The sequence below is a fragment of the Macaca mulatta genome, chromosome 4, assembly GCF_049350105.2.
Source record: "Macaca mulatta isolate MMU2019108-1 chromosome 4, T2T-MMU8v2.0, whole genome shotgun sequence".
In the NCBI taxonomy this organism is placed as follows: domain Eukaryota; kingdom Metazoa; phylum Chordata; class Mammalia; order Primates; family Cercopithecidae; genus Macaca; species Macaca mulatta.
In genome coordinates, this window is record NC_133409.1 from 100,237,693 (window position 1) to 100,264,508 (window position 26,816).

At 40.1% G+C, this 26,816-nt stretch overlaps 1 protein-coding gene across 26 annotated transcripts in view; it reads left to right on the top strand.

Annotated features, from left to right (window-relative positions):
• Positions 1–5,694: 5,694 nt before the first annotated feature.
• Positions 5,695–26,816, top strand: part of SNX14 (sorting nexin 14) — a 94,318-nt gene continuing 73,196 nt past the window's right edge. For 17 of the 26 annotated variants that reach the window (XM_077998387.1, XM_015136870.3, XM_077998389.1 and 14 more), the window contains exons 1-2: positions 5,728–6,016; positions 25,709–25,829. In XM_077998387.1, coding sequence (XP_077854513.1) covers positions 5,877–6,016; positions 25,709–25,829 — 261 coding nt within the window. In that variant the 5' untranslated portion in view covers positions 5,728–5,876. 26 annotated transcript variants of the gene reach the window in all.

Consider the following 26,816-nt stretch of genomic DNA (forward strand, 5'->3'; position numbering starts at 1 on the left):
CTACGCTTTGCAATAGCAGGAACCTTCAATAGCAGGAACCTTCAGAATCATTTAAATTATAACTGCTACCCTTACAGTTTATTTTTTTGGCAGTGTGTATCTGGTAATTACAATCTTCTTTCCTCCACCATGGTAAATAATAGTTTCATATGTTGCTTTACATAGTAGAAAACACGATGGAACTTGGCAGAGGCTGAAGAGTAAATAGATTTAAACCAATTTAAAAATAATTGTGTTAACATCTGGAAACTCAGTACTTGCAAGGGACTATCTAGATAGGGATATTTGTCACAGGTGTCTTAACTCTAGTTAAAAATTGCTCTAGTTCTGCCATCAGTGTTTCTGTGAGCATTCTTAAAGCTTTCTTTTTAGCCACAAGAAATAACTGAAAGCTGATGTTTTTATATATAAGCATTTTTTTTTTTTTGGTAGTGATAGAACTGTTCTTTGAACATCTGGGGACAGCAGAGTTCTTAATTGTCTTGAGTACTTAAGGATATATCTTGAATTGTTTCACAAAATTGAAGACCATAGGCCATAACGCTAAAACTTCAGACTGTTTTAGAATCTTGTGTTCATGTGAGTTAAAGAAAAATTAAAATGGTAACTGTCTTTGAATATATAAGGGAAATTTTACAATAAAAAATTTCAGAATTATTATTCAAGATTTATACTTAGATATATTATGTTGAGCTTATTTTCTGGAATCAGCTTACCAAAAGAGGAAAAGTTTATTTTTAGTGAAGGTAAAAATTGATTTTAATTATTTGGTAGCAACCCTTACTAGTAGAGTAAAAGCTGAAGTACTAATATTAGTGATTTTCGCAGTTCTGAACCAAGCCTGGTTGCATGGTAGTTTTTGGGACAACAGCGAAGAGCTTTAATTTTTATGTTTTGGGAAATAGCTTGTGAGAGGTAAGAAGGATTGCAAAGTTTTTCCAAAATATTTTATGAAGTTAGTGAAGTCAGTTGAAATCTGTATTTAAACATTTGAAGGGATATATAGTTAACATTTTTTAAATGAAAGGAAACCACTGTCTGCAGTTCAGAAATAAGATGGAGTGTTTTATTTATTTAAGAGGTAATTTTAAAAGTAAACAAAAGCATTGGCCTACAAGCCTATAAGAGAATGATGTTAGATTGTAAGTGCTTTTTCTAATCTTTAATATTCATCAACAGGTGAGTATATTTTCAGTTTCCAAGCAGTTATTAACTTACATTTTCTGAAATTATAACTAACTTCCTACTTCTCCAAAAGTGAGACTTAAGAGGATGGCTATTTCATCATAAATTAGAAAAATGACTACAAATATGAAATGGTTAAATTTTTTGGTACTAAGATAATGAGACCATCCAGAATTTTATGATCAAAACATGGCTTTTAACCAGGGAGTATCTGTAGTTGAGCCACTGGCTCTATAACGTTGTTAGTTCTTTGTATCTTCCCAAAATGGAGGTTTTACCTCATGGCCGTAAAAATAAAAGAGGGTTAAATGTGAAAATAATAACTGCATTTTGAACATCTCAGACCCTCCACTCATAAAAATTACTTAATGTTCCTCTTCCTTGCATTACATACTTTCCATTGTAATAAGTTCCTGCTTTGAAAACCAAGGAAAGGAACATTTTTTGAAGAAGGCAGTTCAGTGGCTTCTTTAACAGGTGTTTTATCCAGAGGTTGATCTGTAGGGATAGGTTGTAGGGGAGAAGAGGGTGTTATGAAACATAAAATTAAGGCTGTAAAAATAACATTAGGGATGTCACAAAAGGTGAAATATAAACCATTATCATTTGAGAAAAGGGAAAAACAGGGCTTTGAAAATGCCTGTCATTTGATAGGAGGCATCTGTAAGGGAGGGACTGAAATGGCTCCCAGGGGTACCATCCTCTTCCCGATATACCTGTGCCATAAAAATAGTGACCCTCAGCATGTTAAAATGTGGTTTCCATTCAGGGTCATCAGAATTTAGGCCTAATTTCTGCAATTCAGGTATTCAGCATTACCTTGCAAAATTATTGTACCAACATAAAAAGCATTTTGTTGGTGTGGTGGGGAGAATCAGGTTAAATTAAGTAGAAGCATTTTGGAAACTGTGCCTAGTACTTCATGACTTCTGAAAATTATAAGCGAAAACAGAGATAAGTCCTATTCTTTGCTCACATTATTTCCCACAGGCCTTTCCAGATCTTTATAGCTAAAAATTTCCCTTTTGCCATTAACTGTCATTAAGAAAAAAAAAACGATTACAGTCTTTATGTATAAAACTGCTGCCCTTTATAACATTTTATGTGACTTGTTTGCTTCACTAGATTGTAAGCCTTTGGAGGTCAGAAAAAAATGCATCTAAATTAATTGTTATCTGCCACCACATCTAGCACAGTGCCTTACACTTACTTGCTATTCAATAAATATATTCATTAAAATAATGGACATATTACTGGATTGCAGTTTAATGTCTATGAGCCCTTTAAATACATTATCAAATTTTAAACTTTTTATAGTTTGTCAGTGTACACCTAGCACATATGTGACCTTTGCAGCATTTATTAAAAAAAAAAAAAACATTTAATTGTACTGGCTCTCCACAGCTAGCAGAGTCTATAACAGCACTGTGTAGTAGAAATACAATGCAAGCTACATATGTAATTTTAAGGTTTCTAGCTACCTTAAAGTAAAAATACATTTAGGCAATTATTTAATTGTAATTTAATATGTAATTTATACATATTAAATTACATTTTATATGTATAAATTTAATATGTAATTGCCTTAAAACTAACTTTAATTTACAATTAATACAGTTTTCATGCTAAGTCTTCGACATCTGATAGGTACTTTACACATCACGAGTTAACGAGCCACATTTCAAGTGCTCAATGGCCACATGTGGCTTCTGACTATTGTATTGGACAGTGCAGATGTAGAACTTTAGCATAGGCACTCAGCCTTTCTGGACCTCAGTTTTCCTAGAAATCAGGTATTTAATATGTCATTTTCATTTTAGGTTGTTGTAATCCAAATAAAAACTAATTGGTTTAGCTCATTGTCATGTTTATAAAGCCATAAAATTTGAAAAAAAATTTTTGTATTGTACAAAGATATTTAACAGGCACTTTGCAACTTTCCACGAATTTTAGTGGCCCCCCCCCACCCCCCGGTCAATTTTATGAAGATAGCTCTGTTTTAGAGTTGAGGTTGGAGTGAGATAGATCAAGTTAATCTTTTTTTTTTTTTTTTTTTTTTTTTGAGACGGAGTCTCGCTCTGTCGCCTGGGCTGGAGTGCAGTGGCCAGATCTCAGCTCACTGCAAGCTCTGCCTCCCTGGTTTACGCCATTCTCCTGCCTCAGCCTCCCAAGTAACTGGGACTACAGGTGCCCGCCACCTCGCCCGGCTAGTTTTTTGTATTTTTTAGTAGAGACGGGGTTTCACCAGGTTAGCCAGGATGGTCTCGATCTCCTGACCTCGTGATCCGCCCGTCTCGGATTACAAGCTTGAGCCACCGCGCCCGGCCAGATCAAGTTAATCTTGCTAACATGTTGCTAGTAGGAGATAGAGCTAGTTTCAGAACCAGCGTTGATTGTGGATATTCCATATAACCTCTCGAAAGTTCAAAACTTAATAAGGTTGGGGAAAAAGTTTTGAGCTCTGTGTGTGTAAAGGTGGATTCTACACCATAGGCTAAAGACATTTAATGAAATGTTATTTCCTTAGATCCGTAGCGACAAAAAAATTTAAGTTTCTTAATTTAGTTGTGGAAATTCTCTGCCATAAAGAATTTCCTCATGGCAGAAGTTTTTTACGTTTTTTTCCTTTTCTAATCAGAAGAGCAATTTGGAAATTTAAATTGTCTATTATCTAGTTAACTTATTCTAATTGCCTCTAAGAAATCAGATGGGAAATAAGTCTTTTAATTGGATATTGTAGTGATGTCTGATTTGAATAGAACTCAAAACATTTTGTCTTTAAAATATACTGGCTCTTGGTGAAAAGAGTAATTTCAAAATAAGGCTTTAAAAGGAAGCAAAAATTTTAAGCAGAATAAAAGGCAACATAATTTACCAGACAAGTTAATAATTTACATTATTTGTCATGAGATTAGGTTTTTAAAAAGTAATTTACAAAAGTGTAAAGCACTCAAGTCCATAGGAGGCACTTGATACATGTAGATCCACTCAACATACACCTCATATATTTTAGTATAAACAGATAATTCAAAGACGCTTAACTGCCAAAGTGAAATAAATGTTTAAATATGTATCTAGAAACATTTTTAAAAAGTGGTAAGCTTTCCTGTGATGTTACATTGTAGTCTTTTAAATGGTTTAGCCACAAACGGAAAAGTGTATTTGTGATGTTTAGACAATACCTAATCGTGAGGATCAGTGAAATTGTTTACTTTTATACACCACTGTGGAATTGGTACCACCATTTTGCAAAGCAGTTTGACTATCAAGAATATTTGTTTTTACACCCTTTGACCCAGTAATTGTATTAAAGTTGATTCTAAATAATTAGAAATGTGCATAGGTTTATGATCAAGTATGGTAATATCAGTGGACTTTAGTGGTTAGCAATAATGGAACAAAGGATGGTACATTCTGATAAAGGAAAATAATGCATCATTAAAGATCCATGTTTTTGTAATACGGTAAAATATTCATGAAACTACATACACCATTAAAAAAATTTGTTTCCCCACTTTGAAGGGTAAGATCCTAGGAAAGAGAGATGACAGGCGCAGGCTTTGTCCTTAGAACGTGTTCAAATCCCGGTTTTGTTAGTTTTATGATCCTAAGTTCCTCTGTCTCAGTAATTTACCTGTATAATGATTGAAACTATATTACTGTACCTATACCATGGGGTGAATGCATGAAGGTCAAATTAAAGTGCTTAGTGCCCCGCCTAAGTAAATTTTAGCGATAATAGTCTTACAGAAATAAAAATGTAGAAATGTGATGAATTAGTAAAGGGAAAACCCCATGAGACTCTATAAGACGGATTTTACCTAATCTGCCAACCTGCCTCGTCCAAGCACTCGGATTTTGGTTGGGTTCCCGAAGCCGGCGTGAATTGAGCTCTACCTTGCCCGTGAGCGCGCAAAAGAGATTTTGTTGGTGGGGTGGCGGCCTGGTGAGTTGTATTCTTTATTCTAGGGTTGTTTTACTCGCCACCCACCTGGCCCCCAACACGCCCCCTTTAAAATACCGACTCAAAGGTCCTCCCATCCCCCTCTCCCTTAGGCGTCACGCAAAGCTCGGACCTGGGCCGACCCGGAACCGAGTGTACGGTGAGGCGCGGAACGTTGCGGGGTCGGGGAAGCGCTATCACCCGCTCCATCCCTGTGCAGGTTCGTATCACGAAGACTACAGTTCCCAGCAGACTCCACGAGCTCCGGTTGCCTCTCAGGCAGCGCCCGGCGGCTACGGGAGGCTGTAATTTCTTCTGGGCTCGCCACAACCTTCTTCCCTCTCCTCCGCAATACAGCAGTTACCGGGTCCTGGGGCTGTCCTTTGATTTCCGGAAATGGCCAGTCGCCAGTGTTGTCAGAGTTTCCACGGAAGACTGCGCGCTACTCCGGCCAGGAGGGCGGAGCGGCGAGACGCTAGAGGCCGTGCGCTGGGTGACGACTTCGGGCACGTTCTACGGCCGTTCATCTGGTCGGCTGGGGACGGCGGCCGCGCACGCGCGGCGGGGGGCATGGGGCGTGGGGCTGGGCCCAGCCGGACGCGACCGCAACCTGCGGCGCCTGACTGCCGGTAGGCGGCTGTGTGTGTGCGCCGCCGAGTCGGTGGGGCGGGGACGCGAGGTGTGGATGGGGGCTCTCCTTGACCTCTGGCTTAGCTAGTAGCGCAACCTCGGCCTCGCAGTTACGGAGATGGTGCCCTGGGTGCGGACGATTGGGGAGAAGCTGAAGCAGCGGCTGCGGCTGGACGTGGGACGCGAGATCTGCCGCCAGTACCCGCTGTTTTGCTTCCTGCTGCTCTGTCTCAGCGTCGCCTCCCTGCTTCTTAACAGGTAACGCCGCAGCGCGGAGCCGGGGCGGCGGCTTTTCTCCGAAGCTGCGGACTCCCGGCCAGTGCTGCTTAACCGTGCAGAAACCGCGTAGCTGCGGGACTGGGGTCCAGTGGGGAGAGCGAGCTCCGCAGAGGAGCGGCCTCGGGGAGCTCGGCCGAGCGTTGGGGCCGGAAGCACAGGCCGGTGGGGTGGGGTTGATTGCCTCCTTTCCCGAGGCTGCTTCGTCTCCTGAGCTACCTTTTTCTCATCCATTTCTCAAAACGAGTCCTTCATCTTCGTTGCTTTTCAAAAGTGAAATCCGTGTGTCGACTCAAATTGAGACTGTACAGAGACAGTCAAGTCAGCTCACGGAGGAGGTTTCGATCGTAGCCGCAATTTTAGGCAAAATCCGCACACCCCCAGCGCGTTCTTCCATCCCCCCACTCCCCACACCCTCAGCTTGCAGCTGAAGCTTTTCCCGCAGTATTGTTGAATAAAACAGACGGCCATAAAGATTTGTTGGACAGAAATCAGAAAGCAAAGTGGTACCTGTCGCAACGTCCCTAGAATATTCTTAAGAGGACTTGATGCCCCCTCCCCCACCACAAAAAACCTGAAATATTCCGAAAGGTTAAAGTTGGTAAATTCAGTTGACATTTTGAAGTCAGAAGATTCTGCCCTCGAAAGAGACTTGTTTTCCTTAATTTTGCTGTTTCAAGAAATTGTTGCGATGCAATTGGTAGTATAGGAGACTTTTCCATTAAAATTAACACCAGATTTGCTTTTGGTGGAAGAAAATCTGAGAGTTGTCATTGACATTACTGTTTTCTCTGATGTTTTGAACAGACAGCCATTCTTACTCTATCTTTTTTTTTTTTTTTTTTTTTTTTTTTTTTTTTGAGACGGAGTCTCGCTATGTCGCCCAGGGTGGAGTGCAGTGGCCGGATCTCAGCTCACTGCAAGCTCCGCCTCCCGGGTTTTTACGCCATTCTCCTGCCTCAGCCTCCCGAGTAGCCGGGACTACAGGCGCCCACCACCTCGCCCAGCTAGTTTTTTGTATTTTTTAGTACAGACGGGGTTTCACCGTGTTAGCCAGGATGGTCTCGAACTCCTGACCTCGTGATCCGCCCATCTCGGCCTCCCAAAGTACTGGGATTACAGGCTTGAGCCACCGCGCCCGGCCTACTCTTTATCTTAAGGTAGTTGATTCCCAAGGATAGCAACGGAGGAATGCACAAGGAATTTGGTAGCTTCATTTTTCTCTGGCATAACCGTTATTTGTGACTATGTTGAAGTTGGAGTTCTTCCTTAGAAGTGGCCTTGCTTTCTTGTTGATTCTTGGTTTAAATATTATTGAGCTTAAATAGTAGTTGATGTTTTACTGAGAAGTGTGCTTTGTAATGGTGAGATGTTTGAACTGTAGAAGTGTGGGAGAAGTGGGATCCTTAACAGAGGGAAAACTAATTATTATTTGGTTTCTGTCATCTGGAAGGTATTCCAAGCTAGACTAACAGGTTTAGTACAAAAGACATGTAAGCTTAATATGATTTTTATTTTATTTTTTTTGAGATGGGGTCTCACTCTCTTGCCCAGGCTGGAGTGCAGTGATGGGGTCTCGGCTCACTGCAACCGCCATCTCCCGGGTTCAAGTGATTCTCATGCCTCAGCCTCCAGAATAGCTGGGACTACAGGTGGGCACCACCATGCCCGGCTAATGTTTTTGTATTTTTAGTAGAGACGGGGGTTTCACCATGTTGGCCAGGCTGGTCTCGAACTGCTGATCTCAAGTGATCCACCCAAAGTGCTGGGATTACAGGTGTGAGCCGCCGCACCCAGCCCATGTGATTTAACTTTTGTTCATGGATTCTTACCTACCTCTTTTGGTAATTGGGTCAGTTTAGGTTTCTAAGGTAGGACAGCCTTCTAGTAGGAGCAGGTTGAACTAGATTTCTGAGGTCATCTACTTATGGTCATAACATTGAGTGTTATGTGTTATTAAAAAGCATAGGATACCATCTGATCTGTATACCATCTAACCTGTACCCTGTATTTCTTTTATGCAGAGAAGGTAGGAAATACACGTAAATGTTACTTGAGTGGTTGGGTTTATGAGTGAAGCTGTTTTTGCATATGTTTTGATGTTTTCCATTTATTCCTGCTGTAGTCAGCAAAAGTGATTTTAAATACTGTAGAACTGTCTTGAATAAAGCAATGATTATGTATCCCTTTTGCAGGAAAAATCTTTTGGAAGGTGCCGGATGGTGTATGTAGCATGCTTTTCAGTGTATATGTGTGATTAAAAAAGAAACTTATGTGTGTATTCACGTACACACACACAGATGATAAGAGTATCTCTGAAATGTTGTTATACAAGAAAACATGGGCCCTTCTGAGATGGGGTATACTAGGTACATCTATTCTGAAATAAAAAATAATTTTATATGAAGTTGATCCTTGAACAGTGCAAAGATTAGGGCCACTGACCCCTGTGAAGTCAGAAATCCGAGTGGAACACCATGGGATCCATACAAAGTACCACTAATGATACTGGGAGTACTCCTGAGAAGCAGAGAAAAGTAATGACATTACAGAAAAAGCGGAAATGCTTGATATGTACTACGAATTGAGGTTTGCAGCTGTTATTGCTTGTCATTTCAAGGTAAATAAATTGAGTGTAAGGACCGTTGTGAAAAAAGAAAAGGAAATTCATGAAGCCGTTGCTGCAGCTATGCCAGCAGGTGTGAAAACTTTGTACTTTTTGCAAAATACCTTTTTATGTTGTATTGAAAATTTAGTTTTTTGTGGGGGCTGAATTGCTATGAGAAAGGTGTACACATAGACTAATGCTATTCAAAAACAAGTGAAGTCATTGTATAACAGCTTAAAGCAAAAGGAAGGAGAATGATCTAAAACTGGATAATTTAATGCCAGCAAAGGATAGTTTGATAATTTTAGGAAGACGTCTGGCTTGAAAAATGTCAAGAGAACCAGAGAAAAAGCCTCTGCTGACCAAGAGGCAGCAGATGAGTTCCCAAACACCATTCAGAAAATCACTGAGGAGAAAGTATTAAATATATCTTCCTGAACGTGTGTTTTTTTTTGTGAAAGCAAGTTTATTAAGAAAGCGAAAGATTAAAAGAATGGCTACACCATAGGCAGAGCAGCCTTGAACAGGTTTTTAATGCTGATGAAAGTGACCTGTTTTGGAAAATTTTTTAAAAAAAATTTATTAGTAAGGAAGAGAAATGAGCACCAGGATTTAAGGCAGGAAGATATATGCTAATTCTACGGTTTTATGTACATGCAGTTGGGTTCCTTGTCTATGAAGTGTCTAACCCCCTAGCTTTGAAGGAAAAAGCTGCTAGTCTTTTGGTTATATAGGAAGGCCTGGACAACAAGAACCTTTCTTTCTGAATTAATTTCATTGATGCTTTGTCCCTGAAGTCAGGAAGTACCTTGCCAGCAGGGATTGCCTTTAAAAATTCTTCTGATACTGGACTATGCCCCTGGCCAACCAGAACCCCATGAGTTCAACAACAAAGGCATGGAAGTGGTCTACTTGTCCCCAGACACAATGTCTCTAATTCAGCCTCTAAATCCAGGGGATCATAAAGACCTTTAAGGCATTACACATGGTACTCTGTGGAAAGGATTGTCAGTGCTGTGGAAGAGAACTCCAGTAGAGAGCACATCATGAAAGTTTGGAAGGGTTACACCATTGAAGATGCGGTCATTGTTATAGAAAAAGCCGGTCATTGTTATAGAAAAAGCCGTAAAAGCCATCAGGCTTGAAACAGTAAATTACTGGTGGAGAAACTACGCCCAGGTGTTGTGCATGACCTCACAGGATTTACAGCAGAGCCAATCAAGGAAATCATGAAAGAGATTGTGGATATGACAAAAAGGTCTTTCAGGATAAGGATCTTAGAGAAATTCAAGAGCCAGTAGACATCACACCAGAGGAATTAACAGAATACAACTTGATAAAGATGAGTGCTTTGGAACCAGTGCTAGGCAATGAGGAAGAACACTTTGAAGAAACAGTGCCAGGGGCCAAATGCAGTGGCTTATACCTGTAATCCCAGTGCTTTGGGAGGCCAAGGTGGATGGCTCACTTGAGCCCAGGAGTTCAAGCCTGGGTAACACAGTGAAACCCCATCTCTACAAAAAATACAAAAAATTTAGCTGGATGTGGAGGTACACATCTGTAGTCCCAGCTACTCGGGGGGCCGAGGTGGGGAAGATCAGTTGAGCCTGGGATGACAGAGTGAGACTATCTCAAAAAAAAAAAAAAAAGAAAGAAAGCAGTGGTGCCAGAACACAAACTGACAGTAGACAATCTGGCAGAAGGTTTTCAATTATCAAGACTGCTTTTGACTTCTTTTATGACATGGACCCTTCTATGATACTGGCCCTGAATCTAAAGCAAATGGTAGAAGAAAGATCGGTACTATATAAAAATGTTTTTAGAGAAATGAAACAGCAAAAAAGTCGGGCAGAAATTATGATGTATTTCCTTAAAATCGAGTGTGCCTGCCACTTCTGCATCCCCCTCTACCTCTTTCGCCCCTGCAATTCCTCAGACAGCAAGATCAGCCCCTCCTCTTCAGCGTACCTAATGTGAAGACAATGAAGATGAAGACCTTTATGATGATCCACTTAATAGTAAATATATTTTCTCTTCCTTATGATATTCTTAATAGCATTTGTTTTCTCTAGCTTACATCATTGTAAGAATACAGTATATAATACATGTACAAATTAAGTGCTAATCAACTGTTACTATATTGGTAAGGCTTTTGGTTAACAGTAGACTATTAGGAGTTAAGTTTTGGGGGAGGAAAAAGTTGTATGTGGATTGTTGACTGCAGGGAGACCAATGTTTCTATAATGTCTTTATCAGACTTAGGAATTAAAATTATATTAGCCCTTTTATTTATTTTTTTGAGATATTCTCACTCCATCACCCAGACTAGACAGTGGCATGATCTTGGCTCACTGCAACCTCCACCTCCTGGGCTCAAGCAGTCCTCCTACTTCAGCCTCCCAGTAACTGGGACTATAGGTTGAACTAATTTTTTAAGTTTTTTTGTGTACAGACGAGGTCTCACTATATTGCCCAGGCTGGTCCCAAAAACTCCTGACCTCAGGAGATGCACCTGCCTCTGCCTCCCAAAGTGCTGGGATTATAGGTGTGAGCTGTCATGCCTGGCCTAGCCCTTTAAATGAGCAGTTCCCCCGCCCCCACTGAAACAGTTTGTATAAGGTAGGTATCTATTTCATGAAAGTTTGGTAAAACCATTTGGGCCAGGGGCCTTTTATTGGTAACCAGGATTCTAATCACTATTTTAATTTCTTTAATGATAATTGCTCTGTTCAAACTCTCTAGTTTTTCACTTACTAGTTGCCAGCATTTTTATCTTTTAAAAAATTTATTTAAGGTGGAATGTGGTGGCTCATCCCTGTAATTCTAGCACTTTGGGAGGCCAAGGTGGGAGGATCACTTGAGCCCAGAAGTTTGAGATCAGCTTGGGCAACATGGTGAAATCCCGTCTCTCCAAACAAGTAGTTGGGCATGGTGGTGTGTACCTGTAGTCCCAGCTACCCAGGTGGCTGAGGTGGGAGGATCACTTACTTGAGCCTAAGAGGTCGAGGCTGCAGTAAGCTCTGATCATGTACTTGCATTCCAGCCTGGGGTGACAGAGCGAGACTCTGTCTCAAAAAAATTTTTTTAAAGTTATTTTCTATAGGTTTTCCATTTATTAATATATAGTTGTTCATAGTCTTATTTTTTATTTCAGTATAGCTACGGTTACTTTTTTCATTCTGTGTTTTATATATTTGTATCCTTGATCTGTCTTGTTAGAAGTTTATCTTTTTAATTAACTTTTGATTTTGAAAATTTCCAAGCATACGTAAGAGAGTGTAAAATACTTGCAAGCATCCATTACTCAACTTTAACAACTATCCATATTTTGCCATATTTTTTTTTTTTTTGCCTAATCTTTTAAAGAAACATCTTGTAGAGTGGGTGAGGTGGCGCATGTCTGTAATTGTAGCTCTCCGGGACGTGTAGGTGGGAGGATCACTTGAGGCCAGGAGTTGGAGACGAACCTGGGCAACATAGAAAAATGCTATCTCTCTCTCTCTCTCTCTCTCTTTTTGAGATGGAGTCGCACTTTGTCGCCTAGGCTGGAGTGCAGTGGCAGGATCTTGGCTCATTGCAATCTCCACCTCCTTGGTTCAAGGAATTCTTGTGCCTCAGCCTCCCAAGTAGCTGAGTAGCTGGGATTACAGGCGTGCACCATCATGCCTGGCTAATTTTTGTGTTTTTACTAGACTCCCAACATGGGGTTTTGCCATGTTGGCCAGGCTGGTCTCAAATTCCTGACCTCAAGTGATCTGCCCACCTCAGCCTCCCAAAGTGCTGGAATTACACACCTGGCCAGAAAGACCCTGCCTCTACCAAAAAAGAAAAAGAAAAAGAAAAAGAAAGAAAAAATAGCCAGCCTATGGTCCTAGCTACTTGGGAGGCTTAGATGGGAGGATTGCTGGAGCCAAGAGTTCAAGGCTACAGTGAGATATGATTGTGCCCCGACACTCCAGCCTGGGTGACAGAGCAAGACCGTGTCTTTATAAAAGATAGAAAAAAAAAAATCACTTCTATATAAAACTATATTACAAAATTAACAATAATTGGTTAATACCATCTAGTAACTACTCCATAATAAAATTTTCCTTGTTGAGTAAAAATGTATAGTGCAGTTGTTCTAATTGGTATCTAAACAAGTTCTCCTCCTATTTGGTTGCTACATCTCAAGCTTTTCTAAATGTCTTATCATCTAGAATAAGGGTTGACACATTTTTTTCTGTAAAGTGTTAGGTAGTAAACATTTTAGGCCTTGTATACCATGCTAGGTCTCTGTTGCGTATTCTTCTTTGTAAAAAACCCTTTAAAAATGTAAAACCTTTCTTAGTATGAGGGGTATACAAAAACAGGTATACTTTGGCCCACAGGCCATCATTTGTCAACTGCTGATCTGGAAGGTCCCTCCTCACCATTTCTTTCTCCTTCACATTGACTTGTTGAGGAAACTGGATCATTTGTTCACATTCTGGATTTTGTTGATGGTTTCCTTGTAGTGTCTTGTTTTTTAATGCTCACATTTGTATTTTTGGTAGTCAGAGTGTTTGATCTATAGGCTCAATTGGATGTAGTTTTTTTTTTTTTTTTCCGTGGGGGGAGTGGTGCAAGTGGGGGAGTGGTGCAAGAAGACTTTAGTGATGCCATGTACATTCCATTGCATCACATCAGTGGATATGTAAGATGGGGTTGCTTCGTTTTTAATGGATTCAGTTAATGTCAGCTGATAATGTGTCCAACAAACTTACTCTTTGGTTTTGCCATTTATTTATTTCCTGAATCAGTTACTTAATTATGAGTTACAACATGGTTATTCTCTAATTCTTTCATTTCTTCTGTATTTTTAAGTTTGAATTCTTTTTTGTAGAATTGCTTTACTCCATCCATTAGGTCTATTTAGTTATTCTGATAGACAGTTCAAATTGGAAAAGTAGGATAAATGATTATTCTTTATCAATTCTTAGAGGAGTAATTGGTACCCTACTAAACTCCCTTAGTATCCAGTTAGAAGTTTGGTTGTTTTATTAATTTTTCCAAAGAATTAGCTTATATTTTGTTAATTTGTCATTGTTATCTATTTTGTTGATTTCTGCTCTTGACTATTTCCTTCCTTTTTGTGTGATTGGATTTATTGTTTTTCCCCCCAAGTTTCTGAATGCTTAGCTTATTGGTTTTCAGTGGTTTTTTTTTGTTGTTGTTGTTTGTTTTTTTTTCATTATACTTTAAGTTCTGGGATACATGTGCAGAACGTGCAGGTTTGTTACATAGGTATACACATGCCATGGTGGTTTGCTGCATCCATCAACCCATCATCGACATTAGGTATTTCTCCTAATGGTATCCCTCCCGTAGTCCCCTACTCCCCAACAGGCCCTGGTTTGTGATATTCCCCTCCCCTGTGTCCATGTGTTCTCATTGTTCAACTCCCGCTTACGAGTGAGAACATGTGGTGTTTGGTTTTCTGTTCCTGTGTTAGTTTGCCGAAAATGATGGTTTCTAGCTTCATCCATGTTCCTGAAAAGGACATGGAACTCATCCTTTTTTATGGCTGCCTAGTATTTCATGGTGTATATGTGCCACATTTTCTTTATCCAGTCTATCATTGATGGGCATTTGGGTTGGTTCCAAGTCTTTGCTATTGTGAATAATGCTGCAGTAAACATACGCGTGCATGTGTCTTTATAGTAGAATGATTTATAATCCTTTGGGTATATACCCAGTAATGGGATTGCTTGGTCAAATGGTATTTCTGGTTCTAGATCCTTGAGGAATCGCCACACTGTCTTCCACAATAGTTGAACTAATTTACACTCCCGCCAACAGTGTAAAAGTGTTCCTGTTTCTCCACATCCTCTCCAGCATCTGTTGTTTCCTGACTTTTTAATGATTGCCATTCTAACTGACCTGAGATAGTATCTCATTGTGGTTTTGATTTGCATTTCTCTAATGACCTGTGATGATGAGCTTTTGTTCATATGTTTGTTGGCTGCATAAATGTCTTCTTTTGAGAAGTATCTGTTTGTATCCTTTGCTCACTTTTTGATGGGGTTGTTTGTTTTTTTCTTGTAAATTTGTTTAACTTCCATGTAGATTCTGGATATTAGCCCTTTGTCAGATGGATAGATTGCAGAAATTTTCTCCCATCCTGTAGATCGCCTGTTCACTCTGATGATAGTTTCTTTTGCTGTGCAGAAGCTCTTTAGTTTAACTAGACCCCATTTGTCAATTTAGGTGTTTGTTGCCACTGCTTTCGGTGTTTTAGTCATGAAGTCTTCGCCCATGCCTATGTGCGGCATGGTATTGCCTAGGTTTTCTTTTAGGGTTTTTATGGTTTTAGGTCTTACATTTAAGTGTTTAATCCATCTTGAGTTAATTTTTGTATAAGGTATAAGGAAGGGGTCCAGTTTCAGTTTTCTGTGTGTGACTAGCCAGTTCTCCCAACACGATTTATTAAATAGGGAATCCTTTCCCCATTTCTTGTTTTTGTCAGGTTTGTCAAAGATCAGATGGTTGTAGATGTGTGGCGTTATTTCTGAGACCTCTGTTCTGTTCCATTGGTCTGTATCTCTGTTTTGGTACCAGTACCATGCTGTTTTGGTTATGGTAGCCTTGTAGTATAGTATGAAGTTATGAAGTTAGGCAGTGTGATGCCTCCAACTGTGTTCTTTTAGCTTAGGATTATCTGGCTATATGGGCTCTTTTTTGTTTCCATATGAAATTTAAAGTAGTTTTTTTCTAATTCTGTTAAGAAAGTCAATGGTAGCTTGATGGGGATAGGATTGAATCTATAAATTACTTTGGGCAGTATGGTCGTTTTCACGATATTGATTCTACCTATCCATGAGCATGGAATGTTTTTGCATTTGTTTGTGTCCTCTCATATTTCCTTTAGCGGTGGTTTGTAGTTCCTCTTGAAGAGGTACTTCACATCCCTTGTAAGGTGGATTCCTAGGTATTTTATTCTCTTTGTAGCAATTGTGAATGGGAGTTCACTCATGATTTGGCTCTCTGTTTGTCTATTACTGGTATATAGTAATACTTGTGATTTTTGCACATTGATTTTGTATTCTGAGACTTTGCTGAAGTTGCTTATCAGCTTAAGTTGATTTTGGGCTGAGACGATGGTGTTTTCTAAATATACAATCATGTCATCTGCAAACAGAGACAATTTGACTTTGTCTCTTCCTATTTGAATACTGTTTATTTCTTTCTCTTGCCTGATTCCCCTGGCCAGAACTTCCAATACTATGTTGAATAGAAGTGGTGAGAGAGGGGATCCTTGTGTTGTGCCATTTTTCAAGGGAATGCTTCCAGTTTTTGCCCATTCAGTATGATAATGGCTGTGGGTTTGTCATAAATAACTCTTACTATTTTGAGATACATTCCATCCATACCTAGCTTATTGAGTTTTTAGCATGAGGGGGTGTTGAATTTTATCAAATGCCTTTTCTGCATCTAGTGAGATAATCGTGGTTTTTGTGATTGTTTCTGTTTATGTGATGGATTATGTTTATTGATTTGTGTATGTTGAACCAGCCTTGCATTCCAGGGATAAAATTGACTTGATCATGGTGGATGTGCTGCTGGATTCGGTTTACCAGTATTTTTTTGAGGATTTTTGCATCAATGTTCATTAGGGATATTGGCCTGAAATTTTGTTTTTTTGTTGTGTCTGCCAGGTTTTGGTATCAGGATGATGCTGGACTCATAAAATGAGTTTGGGAGGAGTTCCTGTTTTTCTGTTGTTTGGAATAGTTTCAGAAGGAATGGTACCAGCTCCTCTTTGTACCTCTGGTAGAATTTGGCTGTGAATCATCTGGTCCTGGGTGTTTTTTGGTTGGTAGGCTGTTACTGCCTCAATTTCAGAACTTGTTATTGGCTTATTCAGGGATTTGACTTCTTCCTGGTTTAGTGTTGGGAGGGTATCCAGGAATTTATCTATTTCTTCTAGATTTTCTGGTTTGAATAGAGGTGTTTATAGTATTCTCTGATAGTAATTTGTGTTTCTGTGGGATCAGTGGTGATATCCCCTTTATCATTTTTTATTGTGTCTATTTGATTTTTCTCTCTCTTCTTTATTAGTCTGATTAGCGGTCTATGTTGTTAATCTTTTCAAAAAAAAAAAAAAAAAAACCAAAAAAACCAGCTCCTGCATCCGTTGCTTTTTTGAAGGTTTTTTTTTTGTGTGTGTGTGTGTCTGTCTGTCTGTCTCCTTCAGTTCTGGTTTTCAGTGTTCTTTATGACTGATGAATATAGGGTTTTCCCCTTTTCTTTCCGATTGAAGAGCTACCTTTAATATTTCTTGTAGAGTAGGTCTGGTATTCATGAAATCCCTCAACTTTTGTTTGCCTGGGAAAGTCCTTATTTCTCCTTCATGTTTGGAGGATATTTTTGCTGGAAATACTATTCTAGGGTGAAAGTTTTTATCCTTCAGCACTTTAAATGTGTCATGCACTTTATGTCATATGTCTTTCCTGGCCTGTAAGGTTTTCAGTGAAAAATCTGGTGCCAGATGCATTAGAACTCTATTGTATGTCATTTGTTTCTTTTTTCTTGGTGCTTGTAGGATCCTTTCTTTATCGTTGACCTTTGGGAGTTTAATTATTACATTCCTTCAGATAGTCTTCCTTAGGTTAAATCTGCTTGGCGTTCTTAATCTTCTTGTACTTGAATATTGATACCTTTCTCTAGGTTTGGGATGTTCTCTGTTATTATCCCTTTGAATAAACTTTCTACCCTGCTCTCTCTACCTCCTCTTTAAGGCCAGTAACTCTTAGATTTGCTCTTTCAAGGCTACGTTTTTGATCTTGTAGATGTGTTTTGTTATTTTGTTCTTTTGTCTTTTCTGTGTATTTTCAAATAGTCTGTCTTCAAGGTTAGTAATTCTTTCTACTACTTGATCACTTCTACTATTGAGACTCTAATGCATTCTTCTGTATGTCAGTTGCATTTTTGAACTCCAGAATTTCTACTTGATTCTTTTATTTCAATATCTTTTTTAAATTTATCTGATAGGATTCTTTATTCCTTCTCTGTGTTATCTTGAATTTCTTTGAGTTTCCTTAATACATCTATTTTGAATTCTCCATCTGAAAGGTCACATATCTTTGTTTCTCCAGGATTGGTCCCTTGTGCTTTATTTAGTTTGGTGGGCCGTGTTTCCGTGCATGGTCTTGATGCTTGTGGATGTTTTTCAGTGTCTGGGTATTGAAGAATTATTTGTTGTAGTGTTTGCATTCTGGACTTGTTTGTATCCTGTCCTTGGGAAGCCTTTCCTGATATTTGAAGGGATTTGGGTATCATCTACATTTTTGGTCACCGCAGCCGTATTTGCATTAAGGGGTAATGCAAGCCCAGTAACGCTGTGGTTCTTGCAGAGTCACAGAGCTACATCCTTGGTGGTCTTGGATAAGATCTGGGAGAATTCTCTGGATTACAAGGTAGAGTCTCCTGTTCTCTTCTCTGACTTTCCCCCAATCAAGTGGAGTCTCTCTGCTGAGCTGCCTGGAGCTGGGGGAGGGGTGACACAAATAACCCTTTGACTGCCACCAGTAGGAGTGTGCTGAGTCAGATCTGAAGCCAGCACAGGCGCTCGGTCTCATCTGAGGCCCACTGTAACCACTATCTGGCTACTGACTATGTTAGGGCTCTATAATCAGCAGGTGATGAAGCCAGCCAGGCTTGTGTCCTTGCCTTCAGGGTGGCCCTGGATACGGGGTGGGTCCAAAGATGCCATCCAGGAGCCAGGACCAGGAGTTGGAAACCTAGAAATCTACCTGATGCTTTATTCTACTGTGGCTGAGCTGGCACCTATACCACAAGACAAAATCCTTACCACTCTTCCTTTTCCCCAGGCAGAAGAGTCTCTCCCCATGTCAACTACCACCGTAAGCCCATGAGAGTGCTGCTAGACTCTTACCAATCTAACTACTACTGTCAATGTTTACTTAATGCCCAAGGCCTCTTTATTCAGCTTGTGAATAGTGCCAGGCCTGCAACTCACCCTTCAGGGCAGTGGGCTCCCCTTTGGCCCAGGGTAGGTCTAGAAATGGCATCTAGGAGCCAAAGCCTGGAATTGGGGACCCCAAAAGCCCTCTTGGTCCTCTACCCCACTGGCCAAGCCGGTACCTCAGCTGCAAGACAACATCCCCTTTACCTGTTTTTCTGCTTTTTTGAAGCAGAGGAAGTCTCTCTTTGTAGCCATCAGAGCAGCGAATATGCTAGACACATCTGAGGCCAGCATATCTCAGAGTCTTACCCAAGACCTACTGTGTGACTACCTGGTTACTGCTGCTGTTTTATTCAGAGTCCAAGGTCTCTTTAGTCAGCAGATGATGAATCTGCCAGGATGGGTCCTTCCTTTAAAGGCAGTGGGTTTCCTTCTGGCCCAGGGTGTGTCTAGAAGTGTTGTCTGGGAGCTAGGATCTGGAGTGAGGGCCTCATTACTCTGCCCAGTTCCCTGTCTTCCTGTCCCTAAGATGGTATCGCGCAAGTTGAAAGACAAAGTTATCTTTACTTTCCCCTCTCCTCTCATCAAGCAGATGGAAAGGGTCTCTTTTGGACCTGCAAGCTGTGCTGCCTGGGACTTGGAGAGGGGTTTCACAAGCCTTCCCTTAGCTGCCCTGGCTGATGTCTCACTAATTCACATGCCCTCCAAGTCTACTGGCTTTGAGCCCCAGCACAGTAGTAGGACTTGCCTAGGCGTTACAGTCCTTGTGGCCTAGACTGCCTTTCAAGTTTACTTAAGACCTTTCAAGTTTATTTAAGAACTCAGAGCACTTTAACCTGTGGTGTCAAGGATTGCTGAAACTCAGGTTTGGACTACTGGGATGAGCGGTTGCCTTCTGGCCTGGACATGTGTAAATGCCCCCTTTCTGGGCATCAGCTAAGTTCTTCCTGGTGTTGGCAGCACTGAGTTTCAGTGCAAATTCTCACAATTGCTGTGTTGTCCCTCCCTCAAGCCATGTGCTTTCCTTTGCCATGTGGCCACTTCTGGGGGCTGGAGAAGGGGTATTGGCAATTTCAGGATTGCCTTTGCTACCCTCTTCCATGCCTCTTTAAGCAATATGAACTTAAAATCATGTACTGTGATCAGTCACCTGGTTTTTGGTTCTTAAATGAAGGTTTTTTTTTTTTTGTTTAGATGGTTGTTAAATTTGGTGTTCCTGTGGGGAGGATGATCAGAGGCTTCTATTTGGCTATCTTGTTCCTCCTCTCTCTCTCTTTATGATTCTTTTGTTTACTTTTTTTTTTTGCTGTTTGCTTGGCTATCGTTTCAGTTATCTCTGTAGGGAACAGGTATTTTTCTTGCCCATGCCTGTCACCTGGCTCTTGTCCTCTTTGGGGCTGGTCACTTGGGTGATGATGGCCAGGCCGTCTGTGGGTATGTGGGATGCCAGCTATTGACCTCTGAAATCTTTTTTTTTTTTTTTTTAGACAGAGTCCTGCTCTGTCGCCCAGGCTGGAATATAGTGGTGTGATCTTGGTTCACTGCAACCTCCGCCTCCCGGGTTCAAATGAATTCTCCTGCCTCAGCCTCTGGAGTAGCTGGGATTACAGGCACACACCACCATGCCCGGCTAATTTTTTTGTACTTTTAGTAGAGATGTGATTTTACCACGTTGACCAGGCTGGTCTCGAACTCCTGACCTCAGGTGATCTGCCCACCTCAGCCTCCCAAAGTACTAGGATTATAGGTGTGAGCCACTGTGCCTGGCTACCTCTGAAATCTTAAGAATCAAATATGTCACTTACTCACCAGTGTCAACTTCTTTCATTTAGTCAGTCACACTGTCCCTGCTTCTTGGCATTTCAATCTCTTGACTCTACTTTCTTTCTATATGTTGTCCCTCTTCTGTTGTTAGTTACTTTCTGATGCAGTTTAGAGTCAGTCTAGCTTAGATACATAGCCTGGTCCATCAGTCGCTTCATGCAGTATCCTTAACTCCATACCTTCCATTCTACTCATCTGTCAAAATCCAAATCTGGGATCAGTAGTGCTGTTTGCTTTTTTTAGGTTCATATTCTGAAAACTGAATATTGGTGGAAAAGATCCCACAACTGAAAGTTCATTGTGTTCAGCCTCAGTAATGTCCAGCAGTTCCCCAGGAACTTCTCTTCCCTTCTCCGTGGCAACTGTGTCAGAATTTCCCCCGTCTTCTAGAACCTCTGTTATTTACTCCCTGTCATGCTACCTTTGTCATTTACTCTCAGGATCTCCTGTTTTATTTAAAAGCCATTATATGGCTTTTAATTCTTGTTACCAAATCTACAAATGTAACTGCATATTCATTCTTCTATGCATCCTGTGTAGTATTGGGAAACAGATAGCTCTATAATTTATAACTGTTTCTTCCATTTAGATTCTGGATCCTAACAACTCCTATCTTGTATAAGATATTATTCACCCAATTATTTCTGTTTTTCTACTTCTTTCCCTCTTGCCTCCTTTTCTCCTATATCACCGTTTAAATGTCATCAGGTTTTTAACCAAAAACCTTAACTTATTGTCCCCCTCCAGTTACTGTGTTAGCTCTCCTTTTATTTAGAAAGAGAATTATCGGCCGGGCGCGGTGGCTCACGCCTGTAATCCCAGCACTTTGGAAGGCTGAGGCGGGCGGATCACAAGGTCAGGAGATCGAGACCATGGTGAAACCCCGTCTCTACTAAAAATAGAAAAAATTAGCCGGGTGCAGTGGCGGGCGCCTGTAGTCCCAGCTACTCGGGAGGCTAAGGCCAGAGAATGGCGTGAACCCGGGAGGCGGAGCTTGCAGTGAGCCGAGATTGCGCCACTGCACTCCAGCCTGGGCGACAGAGCGAGACTCCGTCTCAAAAAAAAAAAAAAAAAAAAAAGAAAGAGAATTATCTACATTTACCAATCCTGCTTCCTCACCTCCATGTCACTCCTCAATCTGTTGTAGCCCTTTGCCATTCTAAAATTGTTTTTACCTAATCAGTGCCTCTTTTATCGTGAAAACGAATGGGCACCTCTCAATCTTTATTTTACAAACATTTGGTCATGTTGTCCACTTCATTTCTCTAGAGTTTTTTGTTTGTTTGTTTGTTTGTTTTTGACCTTGCCAGTTTTTGTGACTTGACCCTTGGTTTTCTTTCCAACTCTTCTAATTGCTTGATTCCTTTATAAATTTCTTTTCCTCTGCCTAGTTCTTAAATATCTTATGCTCATTTTTTTTTTTAACTCTGTAGATTCTCCCTGGGTCGTGTCATTTATTCCTGTGGTTTCAGTGATATTTATGTTGATAATTTCTAAATCTTTATCCTTATCCCATATTCTCTCCAGAGATTGAGACTACCCAATATTTAGGTGCTTGTGGAACATTTCTGTATAGCATGTTTTAAAATACCTGGAACTTAACATGTCCAAAGAGAACTGATTTTTCATCTTTCTCTTCTGCTTACTTTATTTATGTATTTATTTATTTAGACGTAGTCTTGCTGTGTTGCCCAGCCAGAGTGCAGTGGCGTGATCTCGGCTTACTGCAGCCTCCACCTTCCAGGTTCAAGTGATTCTCCTGCCTCAGCTTCCGTAGTAGCTGGGATTACAGGCATGTGCCACCATGCCCAGCTAATTTTTATTTTTATTTTTAGTAGAGGTGGGGTTTCACCATGTTGGCCAGGCTGGTCTCAAACTCCTGACCTCAAGTGATCTGCCTGCCTTGGCCTCCCAGAGTGTTAGGATTACAGGTATGAGTTACTGTACCTGGCCCCTTCTGCTCACATCTAATCAACTACTTAATCCTCTTAATTTTTCCTCCCAGTGTCTCTCAAAATAATTCACTTTTTAAGATCTCTAAGTCTCTTTCCTAGTTTAGACCATCACTGACTCTCATAGATTACTGCAGTAGTTTTCTAACTAGCCTGTGTGTTTCCGGTCTAGGCCATTCTCCATATTTCAGCCAGAGTGGTCTTCCTATTATTTAATCTAATGATATCCTCCTGACAACTCTTGAGAATTCTTTTTTTTTTTTTTTTTGAGACGGAGTCTCGCTCTGTCGCCCAGGCTGGAGTGCAGTGGCCGGATCTCAGCTCACTGCAAGCTCTGCCTCCCGGGTTCACGCCATTCTCCGGCCTCAGCCTCCCGAGTAGCTGGGACTACAGGCGCCCGCCACCTCGCCCGGCTAGTTTTTTGTATTTCTTAATAGAGACGGGGTTTCACTGTGTTAGCCAGGATGGTTTCGATCTCCTGACCTCGTGATCCGCCCGTCTCGGCCTCCCAAAGTGCTGGGATTACAGGCTTGAGCCACCGCACCCGGCCGAGAATTCTTTAAAATCTTCTTAAATCTTTTCATTGTCTCATAGGTATTACTCTTGATGGTAGATAACAGAAACTCAGCTCACGCTAGGTTTAACAAAGGGCAAGCCTTGGAAGGTTTTGTAAGTGCAGAAATAACTGGAGTGTAGCTGGGCCCCAGAAACACATGGAAGCAGGATTTGGAATACTGCTAATACTTTCTTCCCCTTCCTTTTTCTCCTCCTCTCTGAATTCTGGCATCATTCTCTTCTCACTCCTCTTTCCTTTAAGTGACAAAGCATATGGCTGTCAGTTTTATTACAGCTTCACATTTCTAATATCATGAGATGAGTGAGACTGGTTGGACCCCAGTTCATGCAATTTACTCTGTTTAAAATGTCTGTTACCTACCAGGTTGTTTCAGATGGTGTCCATCCCTGAACCAGTCAGCTGTAGGTAGGGAAGAAGATGCTGTGATTGGCCTATTTTGTTGTTGTTGTCATTTTGTCTATTCTTAATCCGGTCTTGGGTGAGGGAGATAGAATCTTTTTTTTTTTTTCGAGACGGAGTCTCGCTCTGTCGCCTGGGCTGAAGTGCAGTGGCACGATCTCAGCTCACTGTAAGCTCCGCTTCCCGGGTTCCCGCCATTCTCCTGCCTCAGCCTCCCGAATAGCTGGGACTACACGCGCCGCCACCACGCCCGGCTAGTTTTTTGTATTTTTTTTTTTTTTTTTAGTAGAGACGGGGTTTCACCGTGTTAGCCAGGATGGTCTTGATCTCCTGACCTCGTGATCCGCCCATCTCGGCTTCCCAAAGTGCTGGGATTACAGGCCTGAGCCACCGCGCCCGGCCTAGAATCTTAAGGAGATAAAAGCTCTTGTTCCCATTTAAACTTCATGAATAGAGAGTGTAAAGAAAGAACACTTTGCAGAAGAGATGGTAGTCTCTACTGAAGCTACAAATTATTAGATCCCTACAGTGCATTTTCTTGTAAGATAATACGGGCAGTCCCTGCTTTGTCTGGTAATGAGGGTCTGTAAAAGTGATTGTGCAAGCAGAAACTGTGCAAAATGGTTTTAATCAATGGGAAAATTATGATTGAGTTTTAAAAAATTTTGTCAAAACATTGAGAACTCTCATTGTCAGTTGTAATAGTATAGAGAAATTAAAAAATAGTAAAGTGAGTAGTACACTGTAATTTTAAACATTAGAAACATTGAAAATTAAAATGTTTTATTTCTTTGTAAAAAATATATTAAGAGTAACTTAAACAGTGTTTGTCCTCTTCTCATCTGATAACATGGGATATGGAGCGGATATCTTTTTCATGCATATGTGAATTACCATACTCCTAAGTTTGGATCAACTTTCAGTGTTTTATCCAATGTTGTGAAATCTCCAAGAGTTCCTTTGCTGGTATCACTTCTTCTGGGACATTTTCATCCTTGTGCCACAACCACTCTTCTCATTGATGTCAGTAAGTTCACTACCTTTCTCTGGCTGCATAGAATCTGTGGAACAGCAGCACTGTCATCATTCCCACAGTCAACTATTTCTTCTGTAACTTCATTTACATTTGATTTGAATTTTACTTCTTGCATTATCACTGTTCATTTCTTTGTTTCTCTTTAATATTTGTGGGCCAATGGCCATTTTTGTAAAATGTATTGCAGATTTATTATTGGGAGACAAGGAGGTAACACAACTCCATGGTTTCCTGTCTGTGCATGCCCTGAAGAACACCAATTTGCAGTGAGTGACCTGTCACTGACAGAACCGATGTGATTGGTCACTGATCATGATGTACATCTGTTATTTATATAGTGATTTGTGGACTGATGAGTTAGCAGCAGAGTTTGTACTTTATACAATTACTCATAGTTTAATATATAATACTGGGGTCATTGGCATTTGAACTGTGTTGTGGGGGACTGGTGTTATTTAGTACAATCATGGTATCTGAATTTTTGCATATCAGAACTGCAATGTGAGGATTGCCTGTATTAAGACACACATTGCCTATTATATAACACTGTATTATTTGGCTTCTGCTTTTGCTTTTAGATTCATCTCAAGGCCTTCTTCCTTGGAACTGTGCTCACACAGACCTAAGCCCATGTGTTTCTCTCAAGTTTGAATTCCCCTGCCTCTTCTCCACATACCTCTATCCTATCCTCTTCTGTTTATTTGCTCCTACTTACCCTTTAAGTTTTTCTGTAGATATTGCTTTCTCTGAAAAAAATTTTTCTGTTCTTTTCAAATTTGTTAATCAGCCTGTGGTATTCCCATATCTTATAAATTTTCTGTTATAATATCACATATGTGATCACATAGTATTGTGCTTATTTTTACTTACATGTCACCATTACTAGACAGTGTTTTCCATGCAGGTAGAGACTATATGCAGTGCAGTTCTTTACTATATTCCCAAGGCACCTCTGTCTAGAACAAAATAGGTAATACTTAGTAAAATTTTGTTGATTTAGTGAAAAATAATCAGAATTTTGGTGGGATATGAATACTACAATATCATCAGAAGGTATTCTGTAAGAATGTAGTATAGACTAGTTAAACATAGGTACCAGTTATGAAATATTGATCATTTATTCTTCCTTATACTTTAAATGAAATATATATTTGATAGCATACATTTTATGATTCTTGTATTTAATACATTACAGAAAATTAATCATAATTGGAAAAATTGCTTCAATCTGATATTGTAGGTGCTTAATGAATGCTTGTTAAATCAGTGACTCAGTAACTTAGAATTATGCATTTTCTTTGGTTCTAATAATTATTTTCATTTATTTTTAAGGTATATTCATGTTTTAATGATCTTCTGGTCATTTGTTGCTGGAGTTGTCACATTCTACTGCTCACTAGGACCTGATTCTCTCTTACCAAATATTTTCTTCACAATAAAATACAAACCCAAGGTAAAATTATGTGTTCTTATTGTTAAGATTCAATGTGATCAATGTGTATGAGCCTAAGCTGTTTATTATTTGAAAGCCTGCTAAAGCAGTGTATTTTTTTAATTTACAAAAATTTTCTTTTAATTTCTTCCCTTTTTTTTTTCCTAGGTACTGTGCTAAAATTAGTGATTTAAAAAAATCCATCTAATTATTTAATAATGGAAGTCCATTAGAAAATTTTCAAAATAAGATTTGTATATGTGTATGCTTTTAAGGCATACAGTTCTCCTAGAGGAGCTATAAAGAGAAATTATTGTACAAAAGTTTCAGAAACTTGGAATCCACAATTTTAGGGTGTCCTCTATTAACCATGAGGACAATAAATTAAATCAGAGGTTCACAAAGCTGGTTTTACAGTAAATCTCCTGGGGAATTAACAGATTCCTGGGGTGTACCACCAGATTTTGATTGAATAGTTCTGGGTTAAAGCCTTGTTATCAGTACTTGTTAGAAGCTTTCCAGCTCATTCTGAGGCACAGACTCAGGAAATTCTGGGTTAAATGATCTAATCCTGTTAAATTCTTAAATGTTTGTGTGCTTCATAGAAACAGAGATATAATTAGGCAGTTTGTATAACCAAAGTAATTTATTTCCGAAATTTAATGAAGGGTGGTAATGTGGTGAATCTCTCTCTGTAAAGCAAGGTTCTGGTCTGTAGATTAGGGTTTAGTGGGATATCTTTTTCTTTTTCTTTCTTTTTTTTTTTTTTTTGAGATGGAGTCTTGCTCTGTCACCCAGGCTGGAGTGCAGTGGTGCCATTTTGGTTCACTGCAACCTCTGCCTTCCAGGTTCAAGTGATTCTCCTGCCTCTCAGCCTTCTGTGTAACTGGGATTACAGGCACATGCCACCACGCCCAGCTAATTTTTGTATTTTTAGTAGAGACGGGGTTTCACCATTTTTGCCAGGCTGGTCTCGAACTCCTGACCTCAGGTGATCCACTTGCCTCG